The 19,361-nt window shown below is 49.8% G+C and overlaps 2 protein-coding genes across 27 annotated transcripts in view; one reads left to right on the top strand and one right to left on the bottom strand.

Moving 5' to 3' along the window:
* Nucleotides 1-2,538: 2,538 nt before the first annotated feature.
* Nucleotides 2,539-14,440, bottom strand: LOC129398787 (U1 small nuclear ribonucleoprotein 70 kDa-like). Of its 20 annotated transcripts, XM_055131983.1 has the most exons (4): nucleotides 11,553-12,668; nucleotides 11,095-11,251; nucleotides 9,471-9,529; nucleotides 2,539-3,421 (listed from the first exon to the last, which is right to left on the bottom strand). In XM_055131983.1, the coding sequence occupies exons 1-3, from the start codon at nucleotides 12,004-12,006 to the stop codon at nucleotides 9,514-9,516; spliced, it is 627 nt and encodes a 208-aa protein (XP_054987958.1). In that variant the 5' UTR covers nucleotides 12,007-12,668; the 3' UTR covers nucleotides 2,539-3,421; nucleotides 9,471-9,513. The 20 variants fall into 20 exon arrangements, 3 of the variants coding, with proteins under 3 accessions (XP_054987958.1, XP_054987959.1, XP_054987960.1); XR_008629270.1 differs by lacking the exons at nucleotides 11,095-11,251; nucleotides 11,553-12,668 and adding exons at nucleotides 13,062-13,587; nucleotides 14,314-14,440 and having other exon boundaries at nucleotides 2,539-9,529; XR_008629269.1 differs by lacking the exons at nucleotides 11,095-11,251; nucleotides 11,553-12,668 and adding an exon at nucleotides 13,062-13,200 and having other exon boundaries at nucleotides 2,539-8,108.
* Nucleotides 12,800-19,361, top strand: part of MEIS2 (Meis homeobox 2) — a 228,871-nt gene continuing 222,309 nt past the window's right edge. For 4 of the 7 annotated variants that reach the window (XM_055131979.1, XM_055131977.1, XM_055131982.1 and 1 more), the window contains exons 1-6: nucleotides 12,800-13,036; nucleotides 14,350-14,582; nucleotides 16,214-16,355; nucleotides 17,099-17,149; nucleotides 18,126-18,176; nucleotides 18,958-19,107. In XM_055131979.1, the coding sequence (XP_054987954.1) occupies nucleotides 13,025-13,036; nucleotides 14,350-14,582; nucleotides 16,214-16,355; nucleotides 17,099-17,149; nucleotides 18,126-18,176; nucleotides 18,958-19,107 (639 nt within the window). In that variant the 5' untranslated portion in view covers nucleotides 12,800-13,024. Of the gene's footprint in view, nucleotides 13,037-13,494; nucleotides 13,636-14,349; nucleotides 14,583-16,213; nucleotides 16,356-17,098; nucleotides 17,150-18,125; nucleotides 18,177-18,957; nucleotides 19,108-19,361 lie in introns of those variants that run through there. The other 3 variants (XM_055131978.1, XM_004609557.3, XM_055131981.1) reach the window with 1 other exon arrangement.

The raw sequence follows: 19,361 nt of genomic DNA, 5'->3' as shown, positions 1-19,361 counted from the left end.
GAATATCAGGAACTCAGTCTCATCTGATCCCAAGTCCAGTGCAGCCCCTGGCCTGTTCCACTGCCCCTGGTGTCCAAAAGGGCAGAAGGATGGAGCCTGGACTTTCAGAGTGTCTGCAGTGGGGAGGCTTGGTTTGCCGTCTGAGGGGCCACGGTGGTGAGCCAGTGTGAGTGTTGGCTCAGATGTTCCATACCTCAAACTCAATGTCTCTTATTTGTTTGTCTGTTTTTTACACTAGAGGAATCATCCTTTTAAGGTGGAAATGTTAGATTTTAAAAAACAATTGCTTAAAAAAAAAACTCTTTTCTTTGTAACTTTTATTTTTATTTTTTGGACCATACCAGGGCTGAGACCAGATGGGGTGTTGTGGATCACCCCCTGATCTGTTGCATACAGAGCCAAGGGCTTGCCCACTGTATTCAAGCTCTTGTCCCCAATAAAGTTTCTCATTTTAACAGAAGTATCTGCCTACTGAAGTGCCTTGTGTTAAGAAAGGGGCACTGAAATTACCTTTTCAAAGACCATCCACATGGCCCAAGAGAACACTCTCAGGAGGGAAAGGTCAGCTCAGGGCTGTTTTAACAAGTGGGTCAATCAGGAGCCATCTCTAAAATCCTAGCTAGAGGACAGCATTCCCCTGCTCCCCCTCCCGGTTCTCCCCCTCGCCCCCCAGTAATTTTCCTGCCTTGAATCCTAGCAAAGTGAGGCTTTTGAGATAGATAATCAGCAACAGCTTTATCTTCTCTTGGTAGGGAGTGAAAATGGGGTGTGGGGAGGTAACTGTAGGAAGAGGGGAAAGAAATTCTGAGACCAGGGGGTGAACCAATGCCAAGACCCCTCTCTGCTCAACAAGCCCTGTGCTTTAGTTTCCACTTTACAGAATGGGGGCTCCTATCTAGCCCTCCAAGGATAAAGAATGTTTCATTTACCTCAAATTAGCCTCCAAATTAGCTTTGACTTAGTAATTTTCCCGGTTATTTCCCTAGTCTGGGGAATGGAAAATAGGGGTAAAGTAGCATCTAATAAACCTTTTAGGATAACTGGGTAGGGGGTATATGGGGGCGGAGGGTGGGGGGACATGTAGACGTGGAAGGGAAAAGAAAGAAGAGGAAAGGAAAGGAGCACGAGAGAATCCCCGCCACTTCATTTCCACACGAATCCACCCACCCCGAGCTTCTGTTGTTGCTTTGTTTATGCAAAGTTAGCCGGGCTGAGACCGAGCGAAAGAGCTGAGAGATCCACGCCGAAGAAGGCAAAAATAATTTTCAAATGTAAATGAAACTCCAAACACACACACGTGCACACACACACACGCACACTCCCTGCCTCCCTCCCCGCGTTCCCTCGCCAGCCTCCATGCGCCCCCTCCTCCTTCCTCCTCTCTCTCCACCCTCCCTTTGGGTCGGGGCAATCCCTCGCCTGCAGCCTTTGAAATAAAAACACGCCTAGGAGGGGCGGGTGGGAGGCCCAGCAGCAGCGGGGAGCGTTGTCTGTGACCGAAGGAGCTCTGGTGAATATCAGGTTCGGATTAGTGACAACTCAGAAGTCACGCCGGCGGTTGGGGGAGGGAAGGTTGCCAAGGTCTCTGAACCCGTCGGAAGAGCGAGCAGCTTCCCCTGGCGCCGGGCGGAGCGGGGCGGGGACCCACCGGAGACCTCCGTCCCGGCCCGGGCCAGCCCCGCCGCGCTCACGCCCCGAGATTGAGTTTGTCAGCGATCATAAAATGGGAATTGATTATTCCAGCCACCATTGATTAGGGAAGAATGCTTACTGCAGCAGCGGGGGAAAGGTTAAGAGGAAATTGACCTTCTTCCTAGGTGACATAAAGTCATTAGGTAAATGAGATATTCACACAGGAGTTTTCAAAGGTCAGGCTCAATTTTATTATTATTATTATTATTTTTATAGGTAGCCTTGAAGCGTTCACCTGGCGCTTGGAGCTTCTTCAACGTAGGACTAGGCACCCGGGTTCTTCTGGACCCCCTGGGAAGAGCTCCGCGGGGCAGGGGCAGGAGTGGGGTATTGTGGGCAGAGGGTCCTGGGACCGCGAGCTGGGTGCTTCCTCCCTGATTCGAGTGTGCGTTGCCCTCTCTGTTTGTGCACGCGAATGTGTCCCCCGTGGGGGGTGGGGGGGGTCTTACTTCGCGCCCGCCGCTCCACAGTTCCTTTCTCCCGCCTGCAAAGGGATGTCGGGCCAAGCGGACAATTAAAGCCCCTTTTCCTAGCAGAGCCGCCCGCGCCTCACAGACGGAAAGTGGTTGTTGTTGGTTGTTTTTTTTTTTTAAGGAGTGAGAGATGTATTTATGCACATATTTATCCCTCTAATTATAGGAATTAATCCTCTTACTTATGACTAAAAGGTAAAGTCGAAGGACGTCCCTTTGATGTGGAAAAGCATCATTTGTGACTCACATTCAGACTGATTAAGGAATAATTGTTGTTAAACGCTTTACAAGAGAAGAGTGTTTAATTGAGGGGCATCGTAATTTTACGGCTTAGCACAAAATTAAACGTAATTAAAAACTCAGAAATTCCAACTGATTTTCCAATTATTTTTATTGTCTGAGCTAATTGTTACACAAGGGTATCACTTCTCCCCAAAGGCATTAAAAAAAAGAAGGAAGAAAGAAAGAAAGAAAAAAAAGAAAACCCTATACCTTTCCCAAATATTCGCCAAGAGGATTCACAGTTTTCTCCAGGTAGAGGCAGGTAAAGGACCTTTAACATACACACACGTGCACCCGCCCCTCGCCCCCCGCAGACGTACACATTCTGGGTCCCCTGCATCAGCGCCCCTCCCTCCCCCACTGTAATTAAGCGTTTCAGCCGCTCTCCCCTTTCTCTGAGTCCCTGCAACACCTTGGGATGTGAGAAAGTGATGGCAGTTCTCTTCTGCAGATCATTACAGTAAAACGAGAACTATCTGTAGAAGGCTGATGAATTTCTTGAAGTAACACTTGTCATACATGGCGGGGAGATTTTTTAAAAAGAAGAAGAAAAAGAAGAAAAGAAAAAAAACCCTAAGTAAACACAGCTCTCTGGGGGCAATCCCTCGATGCCTCTGACTTCCAGTCTGTGGCAGAAGGAGTGTACGGCGCAAACACGGACTGAAGATGTTTATAAACCACTGTGCATACAAAGCCGTACAGATGCAGGCAGAAAACTTTCTGTTGCATTTTCATTTTTAAGACAAGAGTGTGTACAAAAACTTTTGCTCCGTTCTGTTATCTCCTTCCCTCCGCCCCCACATACTGTGATTAATTGCAAATATCCAAGCTATCTTTGCATGTATTGCTTGTCCAAGTAGATTTGTTTTAATAATTTTATAAAAAGTATGCTTCAGTGTCAAAGAAGTGAAAATACATTTCTTACAGCTAGTCCAGAAGTGGCCCTGTCTTTCCTAGCAGACTTGGAAGAAATCCTGGAAAAAATAAACAGCATAAAATTAGAGAGAATGTGAATTTATACATTTTAATTAGTCTACTCTGAGTGTGCAGCAATAGAATGTTTGTGTTTCAATAAGGGTCTTTAATTTCTCTGGTTTTTAGGGTCGAGATTTCAATGGATTCAAGTTTTTGCTGCGAATTTCCTATCTACCCCTCCATATAAAATAAATGATTGCCTCTGATCTGACGTGCCAGGTGAAAATGGGGAGAATTAAAACTGTCAATTCTGCTTCTAACTTGTGTCTTTCGATTGAGTTCAAAAGCTTTTAAAGGTAAAACGTGCTGATCATTTATATGTATTACTTCTTTTTCTCCTATCACAGCTTTTAAGTAAAAAGAAAGAAAAAGTATTTACATTTCCAAATTCATTTCCCTGGAAGATTTCAATCTTCCAGGTAATTTGATGATGCACCCTGACATGTATGCCCAGCGAAGCTGGGGCTATAAGAGTACGGCAGTGAGGTACGGTGAGGTGCAATATTTCTGTTTTTCAGGCTAACAGGTTTATTTGGAGTTGGGATATGAATATTTGAGCTTGATGCTTACCAAGTACTACAATACTGTATCAGGGAAAAGGTTGGGATAGGCAGAATTGGGAAAAAAGGAGAAAAGCTCCCTCTGAAAGTTAGAAATGGTAAAAAAAAAAAAAAGACACGTAATTTGATGTGGAGAATTGCGTGAAAGAGACAGTGCACACTTTAGCATAAGCAAAGATTGCTGAATCCTTTGAAGACAGTGACAAGGATTTTTCCAGAGATGGGAGGCAAAAGTGAGATGGAATGGGGGTGGGGAATCCTAGGGTGGGCATTTTATGTAAATGAGTAAATTCGAAATGTAGTACAAATCCAGTATAGTAAAACTGACAGTTCTGACAGTATTGACAACATAAATATATGTTTGAACACTGCACTTTCAGACACTTAACCGATGAAGCAATAAAAAATTTCGACTACAATATTTCAAATAATCGACATTGATGTTTTGATACATCATTTTTATACCCTGAATCGATCTATCACTCTGTGCCTGGTCAATTTTAAGTAAAAATGGGCTGCAATTATTTGCACCTTGGCTAATGATGACCTAATAGCAGTCCTCAATTAATATCGCCCAGACTGTGCTTTCTTCCGTCAGAGTTGGGAGGTGGGATTCTTGTGGAAAAGAACCTAGAATTCTCTCTCTCTCTCTCTCTCTCTCTCTCTCTCTCTCTCTCACACACACACACACACACACACACACGTATGCACACATATACCCCAACCCTTTCTATTCTATTTTTCGAGATTATGGGGAGGATAGAATTTTCAAAATTAGAAAAGAGGCCTTTGTCTGGAGAGTGAAGACACTGTAGGTAGACTGGAGGTCCCCACACACCAAGTGGCTACTGATTTGGTCTGTTAGGGTCCTCACTTTCGCTTTACAAGGTCAAAAGTAATTTTTAGAAAAATGCAGTGGCAACTACAAAGTTGGGTGCGCTGAATCCTCCCCAAGGCCCTTATCGGTTTTTTCTACCTCAAGGACTAGGTGGGAGAGATTTTGCTTGAAGGAAATACAGGGTATTGCTCTGAAGCTCACAGTGGGGAGGGAGTGAGACAGGCAGGGACAGAGTGAGAATCCTAAATTGGATGCTATCTGAAGCACTCCGTGGAAGTTGCATCACTCTGCATCCCTCTCCCCTTTGAGGTTCCCTACACACCACTGAGGTTTACTTTTTTTTTTTTAACGTTTTTATGCCACAATTAAGAAAGGAGAGCAATCTCTGAGAATGTGTGTGTGGGGGGGAGGTTGGAGCGGGGACGCGTGGTGGCGAGTCCTGCATCATCCTGCGTGCCTTTCTTCCTCGGGCTCTGTCGCCTTTCAACTCTGTGCTGTGGCTCTCCTGTTCCCGCTCCCCCCAAGTCCTCTCCAAATTTGGTGGTGTTGGGAGAGTGGGGATAAAGCCGGTTATTAATATTCTATTACTGCTGTGGACGAGAGATCTGGATCTCGCGGCAGCTTTGGGGGAGACCAGCTTGCACCTCCACCCCGTCTTTCTCCCCAAGGCCGGGGTGGGGGGCGCGTGCCATGCCCACCCGCAAGAAGCCCGGCCCTTCTCCAACTCCCGGAGGTTCGGCCTCCTGCGCATAAACTTGGCGGGGCTGCTCAGAGTCGGGATGCCCGCGGCTGATTTCTTGCCTCCAAACTTCACAAAGGCAGTTTTCCTAAGTCCCCTCTAAGTCGCCCCCTCGGGTAAGGCGCTGCGGCTTCAGCCACATGTTAAGACATTTGAAGATGCTTTTCCGAGGCGAAGGAGGTGCGTGAGCCCCGGAGGGGGTGGGGTGGGGGAAGGTGGTCGCCGGGGCATCCCCGACTTGGGCGGGCATCAGCCTCTGACCCGGTCGTTCCAAGTCGTCAGCGCTGGAAGTGGGGGTGGTAGGTCGAAAGGAGACAGCAAGCGGAAAGAGAAGGAGGGAGAGGATCAAGATTGAGGGCAAGACTAGAGAAGGGGGGTGGAGGAAGGAGGCGAGCGCGGGAAGGGGCCGGAGTCCGCGAGCGAGCGCACATCGCGTTTGGAGCCCCGCCAGATAGCGCTAGAGGGCTATTTATTGCAATACTTGCCTTCTGCGAGAGGGTCCAGCAGCTAAAATTGGAAGAAAAGGGGAATGTGAATGGGGGGCGGGGGTGATTCCACCCCATCTTATTTAAGAAAATTAATTTTAGGGTGGTTTCTTGTTATTCACTGAAGGGGGAGGTAAAATATGATAGCTTAATCAGAGAATGGATTAAAATAAAAGCACCCCCCACACACACACACACACACACCTCACCCTCAGTGCCCGACCCTTTCTTGATCCCAATCAGGAATAGAGTGAACAAGTTAACAGGTATGGAAGGAAAGCCCCTGGAAGTCTTCCTAAAGCAACTTTCCTAGCTGCTGATTACACCATGGGAAGGTCAAGAACAGTTCACAAAGATGAGCTGAGGTTTAAAGAGTAGAGAGGTATTTAAAGAAATAGATGGCTGCCAGGGGGTAGGGGGTGGGGGGAACAAATGCGTTATTGCAAACGCCAAATAAAATATATATCAAAAATTCCAACTGTCAGCTGGAAGGTCTGGAGCTAAAGAGCTCCTCTGCCTTTGTCCCAGCAATGCTGGATTCCAGACTGTTCTGGAGGGCTGCAATTAAATAAATACTCTAGGATGTTTGGAGAAGAGACCTAGAATACCCCCTACCTCCAACCCCCATCCCCATATCGCAGTTTCATTGAGATCCCTTTAACAGTGCAGCAGATGGAAAGACAAGACCTCTAGTGACAGAGGTGGAGGAAGGAGGGAGGGAGGGTGAGAGAGAGAGAGAGAGAGAGAGAGAGAGAAAGAGAGAGAGAAATAGAGAGACAGAAAGAGACAGACACACTCACAGAATGTTTTGATCTTTTTTGCTTGCTCAGTTCAGTAATCCAAGAAAGAAAACTTCTTTCAATACGTTAAAATGTTGAATTTCTTTTATTTTAAACACTTGGCATTTTCTATATCTAGCTTCTCAAATTTTAAAAATGCTCTTGCTTTTTATTTGAAGTTTTTAAAAATCAAAGTAACAATTCGTGTCTTCACAATCAGTAAACAAAACCTTCACAAATAAGAATTAATCTTATAAAGTAAAAATCAATTGCTTTTTTCAGAATATTCTAATTCAAAACATTAGAGTTAGAAGTACGATTGAAGTTGTATTTATTTGCTCCACTAGCAAGGCATTGATTATTCTGTTGTAAGAAGACAAAAAAAGACTAAAAGCTGGTAATTTTAATACACAGATTAACACTTCAGACTCAGTTGTGAGAAATTTGGAGTTATCGCTAAGAACCTGTAACTTTCTAGGGAAAAAAATAGTAAATGGAACAACCACACAGGGTCCTTGAGGAACGTGGATACATTCACCTAAAATAATGTCTTGGATCACAAATGCTTATTTCAAATTACATACTCTCATAATGCCAGTGCCCTTTAAATTGAGTAACTGTAATGAGATTCAATTATTCTTTTTAAAATCTTAAATATGACCTATAATCGCATTCTGTGTTGAAACAAAAAAAATAGGGAAGAGAGGGGTTCTCAGAAGTCTTAGGGATGCTTCAATAAGAAAGAGGTGATTAAAAACAGACTCTTAAATTTGAGAGGCCCAATTTCCCCTCCCATTCACCCCACCCTATCGGTTCTCCTCCCTTTCACCGTTTTTTTTTTAAGTACTGCCCCCAACCCCCCACTCCAGAGCTAAGTAGCCGATTTGAAATTCTGAAGAAATGGGTTTCAGCATTCATATTTGTTCTGGGGCACTTGTAAAATGCGATTTGTAGAGGGTCTTTAGCCTTCTGATTGTCTTTGAATTGTTTTTACTGAAACAGATCTTTTGCAGTTAATGAGTCCCTACGCAGCTGGACAGCTCCTCTCGGACACTGAGAACTCTAACCCCAAAGTGACCCCAATTTGACACCGCAAGATGAAATTTTACCGCCTGTTAAAACCATTTCCAGCCTGGGCAAAAGGAGCTGACTGTTGACTGAGGTGTGTGTCGCCTCCTTCGACCCCCATCTCGCGCCTGTCTCCCGGGCGGGCTCCACCTACTTTTCCTTCACCCCAAATGTGGAAGAGCAGATGAGCCTCCCAGCTTGGGTGGGGGTGCAGAAGCTAGAAATAGAGCACCAGCAAAGGTGTATCAGGCTACAAAACAAAGTGTGTCCCCCCTCTTCTAGAACCGCTTCTATCAAACCATCCAACTGAAGAGGAGAGGGAGGCAGAGTAGGAAGTTCTTAAATGATTTTGAGTTCTATCAATAAAAGATCAGCAAGGTGGTGATGTAACAATAATATTCCTTTGAATTCATAAGGTTGACCAAGAACCTACACCCCAAAGAATCACCTCCAATTTCATAAGGTCTAGACTACACTGTGATGGTATTTTAAACTAAATTTCCTGAACGACACACAAACGGGTAAAAGAAATCCTACTACAATAACAGAGTTGTCTTCATGGGCAACTGGTGAATTTTAAAATGACATAGGTTTTCCCTTCAGCAGAGATTCACTTTTAATAATACTCTCCAACTTCAGTCTTTGAGTAAAAGGGTTCCCCCTCCCTTTGACAGTACCTTAAAATGTCCTATTTCTCTCTCCCTCCTACAATTAACCAAATTGTTCCTGCTGTTGGCTTTAAAATAACCAATAAAAGTCAAAAGACGTTTCAGAATATTAGACAGAAAGAACAGAGGAATGGCATTCAGGTGTAAATACGATCTGTGTTACCCAAAGGAAGGAAACACATAAAAATAAAGTTTAAACCTATTTTTCTTTTATAAAACCCAAGATTATTAAATATAATCAACGTTTTTTTTTTTAATTTTAAAGCTATTTGAAGATGTAGAAGTCCCTAGTTTGAATTATTTTTATTCTCATGTGCTGCCATGGGAGAAACATTTTATATATATATATATATACATATATATATATATTATATGTGTGTGTGATGTTTTTCTAAATGAAGTCTCTGGAGCTGTACCTCAGTTAAGTCTTACTATTAAAGGGAGGAAAAGGGGAAGCAGAAGGTAGCCAAAAAGAATGTTTAAACTGCATGCAGAGGTTCCCGAGCGGTTGGGAGTGAATCTTTACAAAAGAAGCGTTAATCTAGGAAACTGAGTTTCATTAAAAAAAAAAGAAAAGTAATTGGCGCTTCACAGTACATTTAAAACAATATTAATTCTATTGGTGACAATAAATATGCACTATCGAAGATAAGAGCAACTGGAAGTGTGAAAATGGAAAAACTGAGTGTTAACTTCTCATCCAGGGGCGCTACCCGGGGGAAACGTAAATCCACCCGTATCAAAAGACCTGCAAGGTCGGAACGCTCCCCAGAAAGACCACATTGGGCTCTCCCCCCCTCGTCCGGTTTATCCTCCTGCCCCGGGTAAAATGAATTCGCTTAACTGCGGCTTGAAATAAAATTTAGGGAACCAACTTTGTCTTCTCTTTTGCGTCTTCTCTTTTTACTCACCTTTTCTTAAATATCGAGGAGCAGCTCAGCATTAAGGATGCTTTTAATCTCGGAGTCTTCTAGGAGAAAAAACAATGAGGACGTGGAATTGGGGGCAAAGACCCTTCCCCTACAAACAGCAGGTTTCAAACAATTAGGATCTCGCAGGCTTGAAGCCTGACACGAATGACTGGAGACCAGGGTTCAACTCTCCCAGAAGCTCCGCGCGCTGGGCCGCCTGGCCGGGTCATCTCTGCTCTGGCCACCCGGGCAAATACCTACAAGTGCAAAGTCCCGCTCCCGGGCGTCGCACTACACTCGACTCTGCTGGCCCCTCCGCACTATCTTTATATGTCAGGGCCGGTTTCCCGCAGACATCATTGTTATGATGGTTCATTTAATCAAACTGTTTAATTGCTCTGGTAATCACTATCATCATCACAGGTGCTCAATCATTCATCATTTTTGGAGGGCTTTACTGACCTCCGGAGCGCATTCCCCGGCCCCATTAAAACCGGGCCAGATCCCCCCCCCCCCCCCCGACTCCGCCTGGAGTCTCTGCGGGCTGCGATAGGAGCCAGCAGTGTCGTTTGAAAGCTTATAGTGAAGCAAAGAAAGGGAGTGAAAAAAGAGAGCGCCCATCTACCAGTGCTAGATCTCTCTCTCTCTCTCTCTCTCTCTCTCTCTCTCTCTCTCTCTCTCTCTCTCTGTCTCTCTCTCTCTGTCTCTCTCTCTCTCCTTTTTCTTCTGCTTCTCTCCCCCTCCCCTCGATCACGCACACACTATACTTTATTCTCCCAGCATCCACAACCCTACACCAACCCCACCACTCCCTCTGCAACCTCGGGTCAAAGCCACTCCAACAGAATAAGCTACTTTTTACACTCCAAAGTTGGAGAGGAAGGGAGGGAAATGGCTATGGGGGAAAAGCCTGGTTTGGAATCTTTGAGCTAGGGCCAGGGATGGAGGAGAGAGCGAGCGCTCGAAGGCCGGCCGGGGTGCGCGCTCGAAGGCCAGGGCCGGGCTGCTGGGCGGCCCCGAGCCGCGGGGCGGCGGGGTCTGCGGAGCCCCGCGCCTGGGGAGAGCGTACGTAGCTCCGCCCCCTGCTCAGGGCTCCGAGTGATTGACGCGCTAACGCCGGGAAGCCCGCGGTGCCGAGGTGAGGCTGGGTGCAGCTCCGGCCTGGGATTGGGTGAGACACCCTCCAGAACCACTGTCTACACAACCCTGTGGGACAGTTACCTACCCCCACCCCCGCCTCCTTTTCCTTTGGGGAAAAGTTCTTTCGGAGTCCGTCCCATCTTCCCGATCCCGCGAAATTGCTCGGGGGTAACTAACACAACAGCCTTTGGCCGTCTGGACCGCGCCGGGGTCTCTGCAACCCGGACGATCACAACAAAGCTGGACAGAGAGTACTGGCCAATCTACCGGGCAGTGCATCTCTTTTTCCCTCTCTTCTTCTCTCTGCCAGTCTTTACTCCCGTGTTTCCCTGCTCTAAGTCAGATCCATTTCGGAGGCGCACACTAGAGAAAAGCGCGCGCGCGCGCACGCGCGCACACACAGACACACACAAACACAGACACACACACACACACACTCACTTACACACACCCTTGGCGACAGCGGACTACATCAAACACTCACAAGACCCGCTCCCGACTTCCTCCCTCCCGATTCCATCGCGGTCCCCCGCCTCTCCAGGGTGGCCCTCGTCCGCACGGCTTGGAGGGAATGCTCTCTGAGTTAAGCTGGTCTCCACTCGTCCAGGAAAAAATGAACCTTAACAACAAGGGTCCTGGATCTGCACAGGGAAGAAAGTACTACTTAAAAGCAAGCAAGCGAACAAACAAAAAAACTTTAGCCTGGCGGCGGTACGGTCTGCGGAGCCTGCTGCACCTGGATGTTAGCAGAAAGCCTTCTGGGCGCCGTAATCGGCCGGCAGAGGAGTGGGGGGCCTGCGGAATTAAAAAGGAACAAAAGCAAGAGCGTCCAGCCAATTGTCCCCGACAGGACCCCGTTAGGCATGAGCCTGGAGTGATGGGGAAATGACCTAGAAGTAAGTTTAAAAAAAAAAAAAGCAAAGATCTGAGGCTGTACCGTACTTTCCCTGCGGTTTTCTGCAGTTTTCCTCTCTGCGCTCTCCCTGTCCTCTTCTTTCTCTTTCTCTCTCTCTCTTTCTCTATCTCTCTCCCTCTCTTCCCGCTGGGTCGTGCGCGCGTCCGCGCGCGCGCACACTACACATACACTCGCGCGCACACACAACACACACACACACACACACACACACACACTCCTCTTCCTCTCCCCCTCCTCCCTCCCCCGCCGTCCCCGCGGAGGAGCAGGCTCTCTGATTTGCTCGGGTCGGCTCCGCTCCTGCCTCCCCTCCCCCTCCCGCCCCCCGCCTCCTCCGCCCCCCCAGCTCGGGCCGTCCGATCGCACTCGCTGCATATCAGAGGCTCGGCGCGGCGCGCTCCTCCTCGCTCCCGCTCCCCACTCCCGGGATGTGTCTCCGCCGTACGACGGGCTATGGCCACCACGACTTCCGGGTTCCGTCATTTCGTTCTCCCGCCGCCGACCCGCGCCGCCAAACTGAGGCTCTTCTATAAGCCAGGCAGCAGCCAACCTGCCAACACCTACTGACACTCACTCATCTCCCAGAGAGAGAAAGAGAGCGAGAGAGAGCGAGCGCGAGAGAGCGAGCGCGAGTGAGAGCGAGCGAGCGAGCGAGAGAGAGAGGGAGAGACAAAATACCTACCAGGAAAGGGAGGGGGGGAGGAAGTCCAATTTTTGCAAACTATTCATTTTTTTTTTCTTGATTGTTTTCCCCCCCCTCGCTTTCTTTGAACGATACTTTAAAGAGAGAGGATCGTATTATAGATTCAGCGGGGGCAAAGCTTAAAGAGGGGGGGAGGGGGGAGGAAAAAAATTCAAGAAACAGAAACCCCTCGTGGAGTTTTACTGGAAGAAAAAAAAACGGGTCTGAAAGATTCCTCCTCTTCATCATCATCAACCATCATTCATTCACTACCTTGACATTCCGGGCTTTGATTGACAGCTGGAGTGGCAAAAAGCCATGAAACACGACAGTTCGGTTACATGTGGGCTGCTGACGGGCCGCTCGTAACCTTCAGTTCGGGGGGCCTGACAAATTTTTTTTTCTTCTTTTTCTTCATCTTTTTCTTTTTTTTTTTCTCTAACTGAGGGAAAGAGAAGAAAAAAGGGGGAAAGGAGGACCGAAGAGAAGGAGGAGGGGAGGGGGGGAGGAGGTGGTGGTGGTGGTGGTGGTGGTGGAGGAGGAGGAGGAGGAGGAGGAGGAGGAGGAGGAGGAGGAAGATCAGGAGGAGGAGGAAGAAGAGGAAAAAAGAGAAAAAGAAGAAATATCACAGGAAAAAAAAAACTCTTCGTTGTCTTGACTGGGCTTTATTCCCCCCCCTAAAAATAACATACTGGAGAATTGGGAGAAGTCTCCTTGGTTTGGAAAAAAAAAAAGGAATCTTCAACCTAGATCACTTTCTTATCCGGACTGGGATATTAAATATACGACACATCCAGGAGTTTATTGGAGCGCAGACTGATGGCTCAAAGGGTAGGTTTAAATCTCCAACACTTACCTAGATATAAATCCTCTCCTAAGAGGGGCCTGTCCCGATGCCTCCTCTCCCTTCAACGCTGCTGCTGCTGCTCGCTGCTTGATGATGGCCGCCAGTATTTAAAAAAATAGCAGCAAAATTATTCATCGGCTTCTTTCCCCCCCGTGCCTCTGCGTGTGTGCGAGTGTGTGTGCGTGCGTGTGTGCGTGTCTGGGTGCGCGTGTTCCAGCGCTGTGCGAGCGGGCGGGCGGCGAGTGCGTGTGAATGGTGTGTGTGTGTCTGTGTGTGTGTGTGACTGTGTGTGTGTGTGCGTGTGCAATTGTTACACGCTTTCGCCTCGCTCCAGCTTTTACCCCAGCAGCGTGATTCCCCCGGTTCTCCTGCTGCCGCCGCTGCCGCTGCTGCGCCGCTGCCGCCGCTGCTCCCGCGGCTCCGGGCCGGCACGGGCTGCGTAGGAGCCTCCGCCGCCGCCGGGGCCGCCGCTGGGGCCGCGCTGCCGCAGCCGCTGCGCCGCCGCCTAGACTAGCCTGGGCTGCTTGTTTTGTCTCTGAAATTGACAAGGACGCAGGGAATCCGCTGCTAAATAATGTTTCTGGTAACTTTCACGTTATTCCCCCCCCTCCTCCGCTCCCAGCCCCCGGGGAGGCACTAGCCCTAGTCTTCCCTGCTCCTCGGCGTTCTCTTCCTGATTATTAGCGTTTTTCTTCTCTTTATTTTGTTTCATTTCGCCTTTTGATTTATTGGATCCTCTCTGGAGGAGGCGAAGGGGGGCTAGGGGTGGGATCCGGGGCTTCCTCTTCACTCTAACTCCACTTCTCCCTCGGTTGGTTCGCCACGGTTCTGCTGCCTCCGGCCCCCCGAGTGGGACCTCCCGGCACCCCCTCAGCCCCTGGCCTCACTGCCCCCTTTCCCCTTCTCTGAATGCTGCTCTCGGTTCATACTTTTTCATTTTTAAATTTAAAAACATTCCCCCCCACCCACCCTTTCCATCCCCACCCCCACCCAACTTTCAACTCCGTTGTTTCGGCTGGTTTGGTTTTCTGTGTGTTCAACTCGTGCTCCGTACTTTTCTCCTTCCTGACTTTGTTTTTATTTTTCTATTCTCTCTTTCTCTCTTTCTCCCCTCCCTCCTTCCCCTCTCACACACTTCCCCGTTCTCTTCTTCCCTCCGTCTTTCTTACCTCCCCCAACCCCCCCCCATTCCTTTCCCACTTCTTTCATTGCTCTCCACTCCTTTCTTTTCTATTCCTCCCTCGGTTCTCCCGGCTCTCACCTCCTGTGCCCCCTCCCCTTTGCCGGGTTCTGACAGTACGATGAGCTGCCCCATTACGGCGGGATGGACGGAGTAGGGGTGCCTGCTTCCATGTACGGAGACCCTCACGCGCCGCGGCCGATCCCCCCGGTTCACCACCTGAACCACGGGCCGCCGCTCCACGCCACGCAGCACTACGGCGCGCACGCCCCGCACCCCAATGTCATGCCGGCCAGCATGGGATCCGCTGTCAACGACGCCTTGAAGCGGGACAAGGACGCAATCTACGGGTAAATCGACCCCTCCCCTCCCGAGCCAGCAGACTGGTGTGAGTGCGAGCGCGAGCGTGTGTTTGTCTCTGGGGCGGGTTGGGGGTGGTGGTGATGGTGGACAACCGAATGAGCAGTTATTTCTGTTTGGAGTGGGGGAACTGCCTTGCCTTAGGAAGGCACCGTTAAGGGGGCCTGCTCTGGTGCCCCTCGATTGTTAAGTCCCGGGGAGATCTGCTTTCCTTGACCACCGTGGCCCCGTCACTCAGGGACCCCAACCGCCCCCTGTCACAGAGTCCACAGGATCTTGCCAGGGCCTTCTCCCCAAGGACTGAATTCCCAGGCAAAAGGACGCAGGGCTGGTCCTCCCAGGGCCCCTAACAGAGGCCTTGACGAAGGAGAAAGTTTCCTGCCTATGAGGAGCAACTTTTTTCCTCTTTCTCTTCTTGTTTCCTACTGAGAGTCTGGGAGTCACTAAATGCAGCTTGAGCTGGGATCTGGGCTGCTGCTGTCCGCGGCCAGGAAGTCCTAATCACCCACTTCTTAATTCTCTTGTAAATAAAGGGGGCAGACCTTGAAGTGCAGCGGGATGGAAGGGACTTCTACTTGCGTCCCCGCACTCTTGGGGGGCTAGTGGGGTGGGGGAGGGCAGGCAGGGAGAAGGCTGGAAATTATTTTATGTTTGAAGAGAAGTCGCTTAGGAGTAGGAGGCTGCCGGGTCCAGACCTGTGCCACCCGGGCTCTCCCGGCCGCGGGAAAGTGGGCAAGGCGGCGGGATGCCGAGGGGAGGGGACAGTCAGTAAACAGGCTGGAAGCCTGAGGCCGGGAGCATCCCGAAGAGTAGCTCCAGAGCCCCGAGGAACACAAAGGGCACTACCCCGTACTGCACACTTCCAAGTTTTAACACTCGGTTTATTTATTTCTGCCTGCTGCAGCATAGGGAGAACTGTGGTCTCTGGAAGGAAGCAGCGCTTCAGCTGCGTTTCACATTCCTATTATGTTGGCCCCGACGCCGCCAGGGCTCTAGTAGAAAGTAGAGAGCGAGCCAGTTTAGGGGGCAGGAGAGTGGAGGGAGTCACCAGAACGCTCTCTCCGATTTAAGAAACACCGCTTCGGGAGCGTCTTGTGTGCAAGGTGACGCCTTGGGCCTTGCCTGAGCTACCCCTTCGCCTGAGGAGTTAACCCCCCCTTCTTACCCCCCCCAAATTTCCCCGGCAGTTTCTTTCTCGGGAGGTCAGGGCCAGGTCGCAGGGGTTGGTTCTGCGGCCTCTGTCCTGCGGGGAGTAGGTCGGGATCAACCCCTAGCTCCCGGCTGCCTGAGCTGCTGCTCCTGGTCTCTTTCCTGGCCTTCCCACCGAAACTGTATTTACTTGGCGGCCTGCAGTGGCCGGCGAGCAGGGGGAGGGTGGGAGGGGGGCTGCTCTGACCAGATCTGAGGGACTCCCTAAACAGAGGGAAAGGGCCAAGAGCCGTTTTTCCTTTCTGTTTCTGGCCCAGTCTCGGCTGGCAGGGAGAGGGTTGGTAAAGAGTGGTGCGTGCCTGTTGTATTAAAGAAGGATTCCAAACCCTCCAAACTTGTTGATTACAGTTCTTGCTCCTTCCCCTCTGCACCCGTCTCCGTGTGTGTGTCTCTGCGTGGCGCTGCCCGTTAGGCACCCGTTGTTTCCTCTGTTAGCTCTGGTCTTTGAGAAGTGCGAGCTGGCGACCTGCACTCCCCGGGAACCCGGAGTGGCTGGCGGAGACGTCTGCTCCTCCGACTCCTTCAATGAGGACATCGCCGTCTTCGCCAAGCAGGTCCAACCTTCTTGACCCAATCGCCCTCCTGCCGCCCCTCAGCTCCCCCTCCCCTTTCCTGCGAGCTTTCCACAAGAAAGCGGAGGAAAAGACTGGGACACCCGATCTGTTCCCCCGGCCCAGTCCGCGCTCTGCGCCTCCTCCCCATCCCTCAGCCTCAAGGCGAATTGCAAGCGGAGATAAATATGGGTGTTTGTTTTCCCCCCCCAGCCAGGAATACAGGGACTCGACCCTCGAATTAAAGTTGACCTGCCCCTAATCTGGGGCTTGGCCTTTTCTGCCGCCTGCAGCTACTAGAACAAGAATTGGGGGAGAGAGGGGCTGGCAGGGACCTGATCGTGCCCGGGAGGGAAGGAAGCAGGGCGCCTCTCGGGGTACTAGTCTAGTTGAGCGCGGAGGTGAGGGAGCCTGAGCACCTCTGCCTCCCCCCACGACACACACACACAAGCCCCCCGACGGCCAAATAAGGGGGGTACTCAGGGCTCAGAGAACCGCCTGGAATTCCCGGCCGCAGTTTAGTGGTTCCAGGTACCCCTTCATGGGGCCAGGAGGCCCTGATTCCTTTTCGCTGGATCCCACGCATGGAAGGCACTAGTGGATCTCATGCATTTAACTCAAAGCCCTTCTCTCCTCCTCCTCGGCCGACCCCACTCACACGGTGCAAGTTTAGTTGGAGCCAGAGTTTGTCTTCTATTTACTTGGGGGTGGTCATTCAGGCTCACTTCTCCTCCTGCTTCTTCTAGGTTCGCGCCGAAAAGCCACTTTTTTCCTCCAATCCAGAGCTGGACAATTTGGTAAGGCTCACAGTTTTCGTGCCTGTCCACAACCTGGCTTCCACCCTCGCGCCCCCGCCCCCGCTTCCCTTGCCAGAACCACCCACTCTCTCTCCCCCTGACGAGTTTTGCGGGGAGGTTAGGCTGAGCCCCCCCTGGAAACTCTGGGAAGGGAACAGTTCAGAGCGCGCTCCAGGGATGGGGGAGAGGGGCGGGCTGGCGGTGCGGGAGCGCAGCCCCCCGAGGCTGGAGCCCTGGTCGCGGGGCCTAGGGCGCGAGCTGGGGAACGCTTCCCAGGGCTCGGCCCCCGGGGCGAGCTGCGAGAAGTGAGTTATTTCCTCTGTTTGCCTGGGCAGGCGGCGGAGCCCCGGGCTGCTAACCCGAAGGAAGTAACCGCTGGCGCGGCGGAGGGAGGGCCGGAGAGGGAGGGGGGAGGTGAGGGGCAGGCCAGCGCAGGCCACTTTTAGGTGCGATTCTCTTGCTAATTTGCACGATTTCAATATTAAAAGTACTTAAATCCGCTTTGAAAAGCCCTGCCTCCCCATTCATCTTGAGTATTTCCTTCTTTAGTAAGGACGGGTTTCGCTGGGTGTGCAGTTCTGAAAAGCTTTCACTCTCCAGAGCAGCGACTTAAAAAAAAAAAATCCACAACGTGGTCCGAGGTCGAGGGAGGGGATGATTAAAGAGGATTGGGGGCCGGAGAGAAGGCCTGACCCCGGCGGAGCTCAACCCTCACCAATATCACAGGGAACTGGAGGGAGTTGGGGGGCAGATATTACATGTTTGGGCTCAGGTTGACTCAGATTCTTCACCCGTGGCCAATGAGGCAGTGATGATCAGTAATCACTTGGTTTTCCTGACGATTTCTTGATGAGTGGGTTTTGCCTGGCCACCACCTGCCTGGTTCTTGTCCCCAGCCCTGTTCCCTCACCTCACGGATGACTCGGGACCTCAGCGTCACAGAGCCTTAACTCCACATTCTAAACTTTTCTTTCAGATGATTCAAGCAATACAAGTATTAAGGTTTCATCTTTTGGAATTAGAAAAGGTAAGCAGGAAACCACAATCCCTGCTTTGACTAGCGACTTCCCTCTTCTAGTTGAGTTGGGAGGTTTTTAATAAAACTCCCCACAAGGAAAGGAAAACCTGGAGATTCTGAGCTACATGTCTTCGTGCCTTTGCTTCAGCTTGTTCCCTCAAGCTAGGAGCCCAGAGGGTGGATGAATTAGGACAGTCCTTTTTTTTTTTAAGTTCTCCCCTTCTCTTCCCCCCCCCCCCCACACACAGGATGATTATTTACAAATCATTTGTGTTACTGGACGTTCTGCGTGCGTCTTTATTAACTCAACTCACCCTCAGCCCAGAGCATGCATTGGGTGCTAGAAGAGGGAATCTTCCTCACTCTTTACATTGCTCTGCAGCTCAATCACTTTCCCCTGGAAACATTCAAAACTCTTAGCTTACTGAATGACAAATGATAATGCTGATCCCAGTTTCAGCATTTTAGCATTTGGACGTTATGGTCAAATCGGATCTTCCTCCCTGAACTCTCAGTCTGAACCCAGTTCTTTCCAGTTCTGTTTCTCCTTTTTTATTGTAACTTGTTGCTCAGGGAAGTCTCTGGAGAATAATATCTGCTGCAACAATTGCTCTATTGTTTCCTCGCCCTCCACTATTACACCCATGAATTAGAGTTAGTTTTTGAAGATAGTGTGCAGTTGTTCTTTCTAAACATAACCTCACAATGTGATATTTTCCCCTTTAAAATGGAAACAAAACAATAACAACAACAGTATAAGCTGAACTCTCTTTAACGACCCTCCTTCTAGGTCCATGAACTGTGTGATAACTTCTGCCACCGGTACATTAGCTGTTTGAAGGGGAAAATGCCCATCGACCTCGTCATTGATGAAAGAGATGGCAGCTCCAAATCGGATCACGAAGAACTTTCAGGCTCCTCCACAAATCTCGCGGACCATGTAAGTCTGTGAGCCTTTAGCATTCTATTAACACCATTGGTCAAAGCTTTGAAAGAAAAACAAACAAACAAAAAAAACCTTGTAACATCTAGCTCCAGTGGCTGTTATATATCTATATTTTTTAATGATTTGGTATCTTTGGGGTCTTTTCCTGCCTTGCTCCCTACCTCTGTCATACCCTTTATCTCCATTTCCTTTTGCTTGACAGTTTCACCACCCCTCCCCCCTTTATTTATATTGAGAGTGAAAGGAAT

Source organism: Sorex araneus, chromosome 3 (genome assembly GCF_027595985.1).
Source record: "Sorex araneus isolate mSorAra2 chromosome 3, mSorAra2.pri, whole genome shotgun sequence".
Classification (NCBI taxonomy): Eukaryota; Metazoa; Chordata; class Mammalia; order Eulipotyphla; family Soricidae; genus Sorex; species Sorex araneus.
Note: the sequence above shows the minus strand (reverse complement) of the source record. Positions and strands in the feature narration are given on the sequence as shown.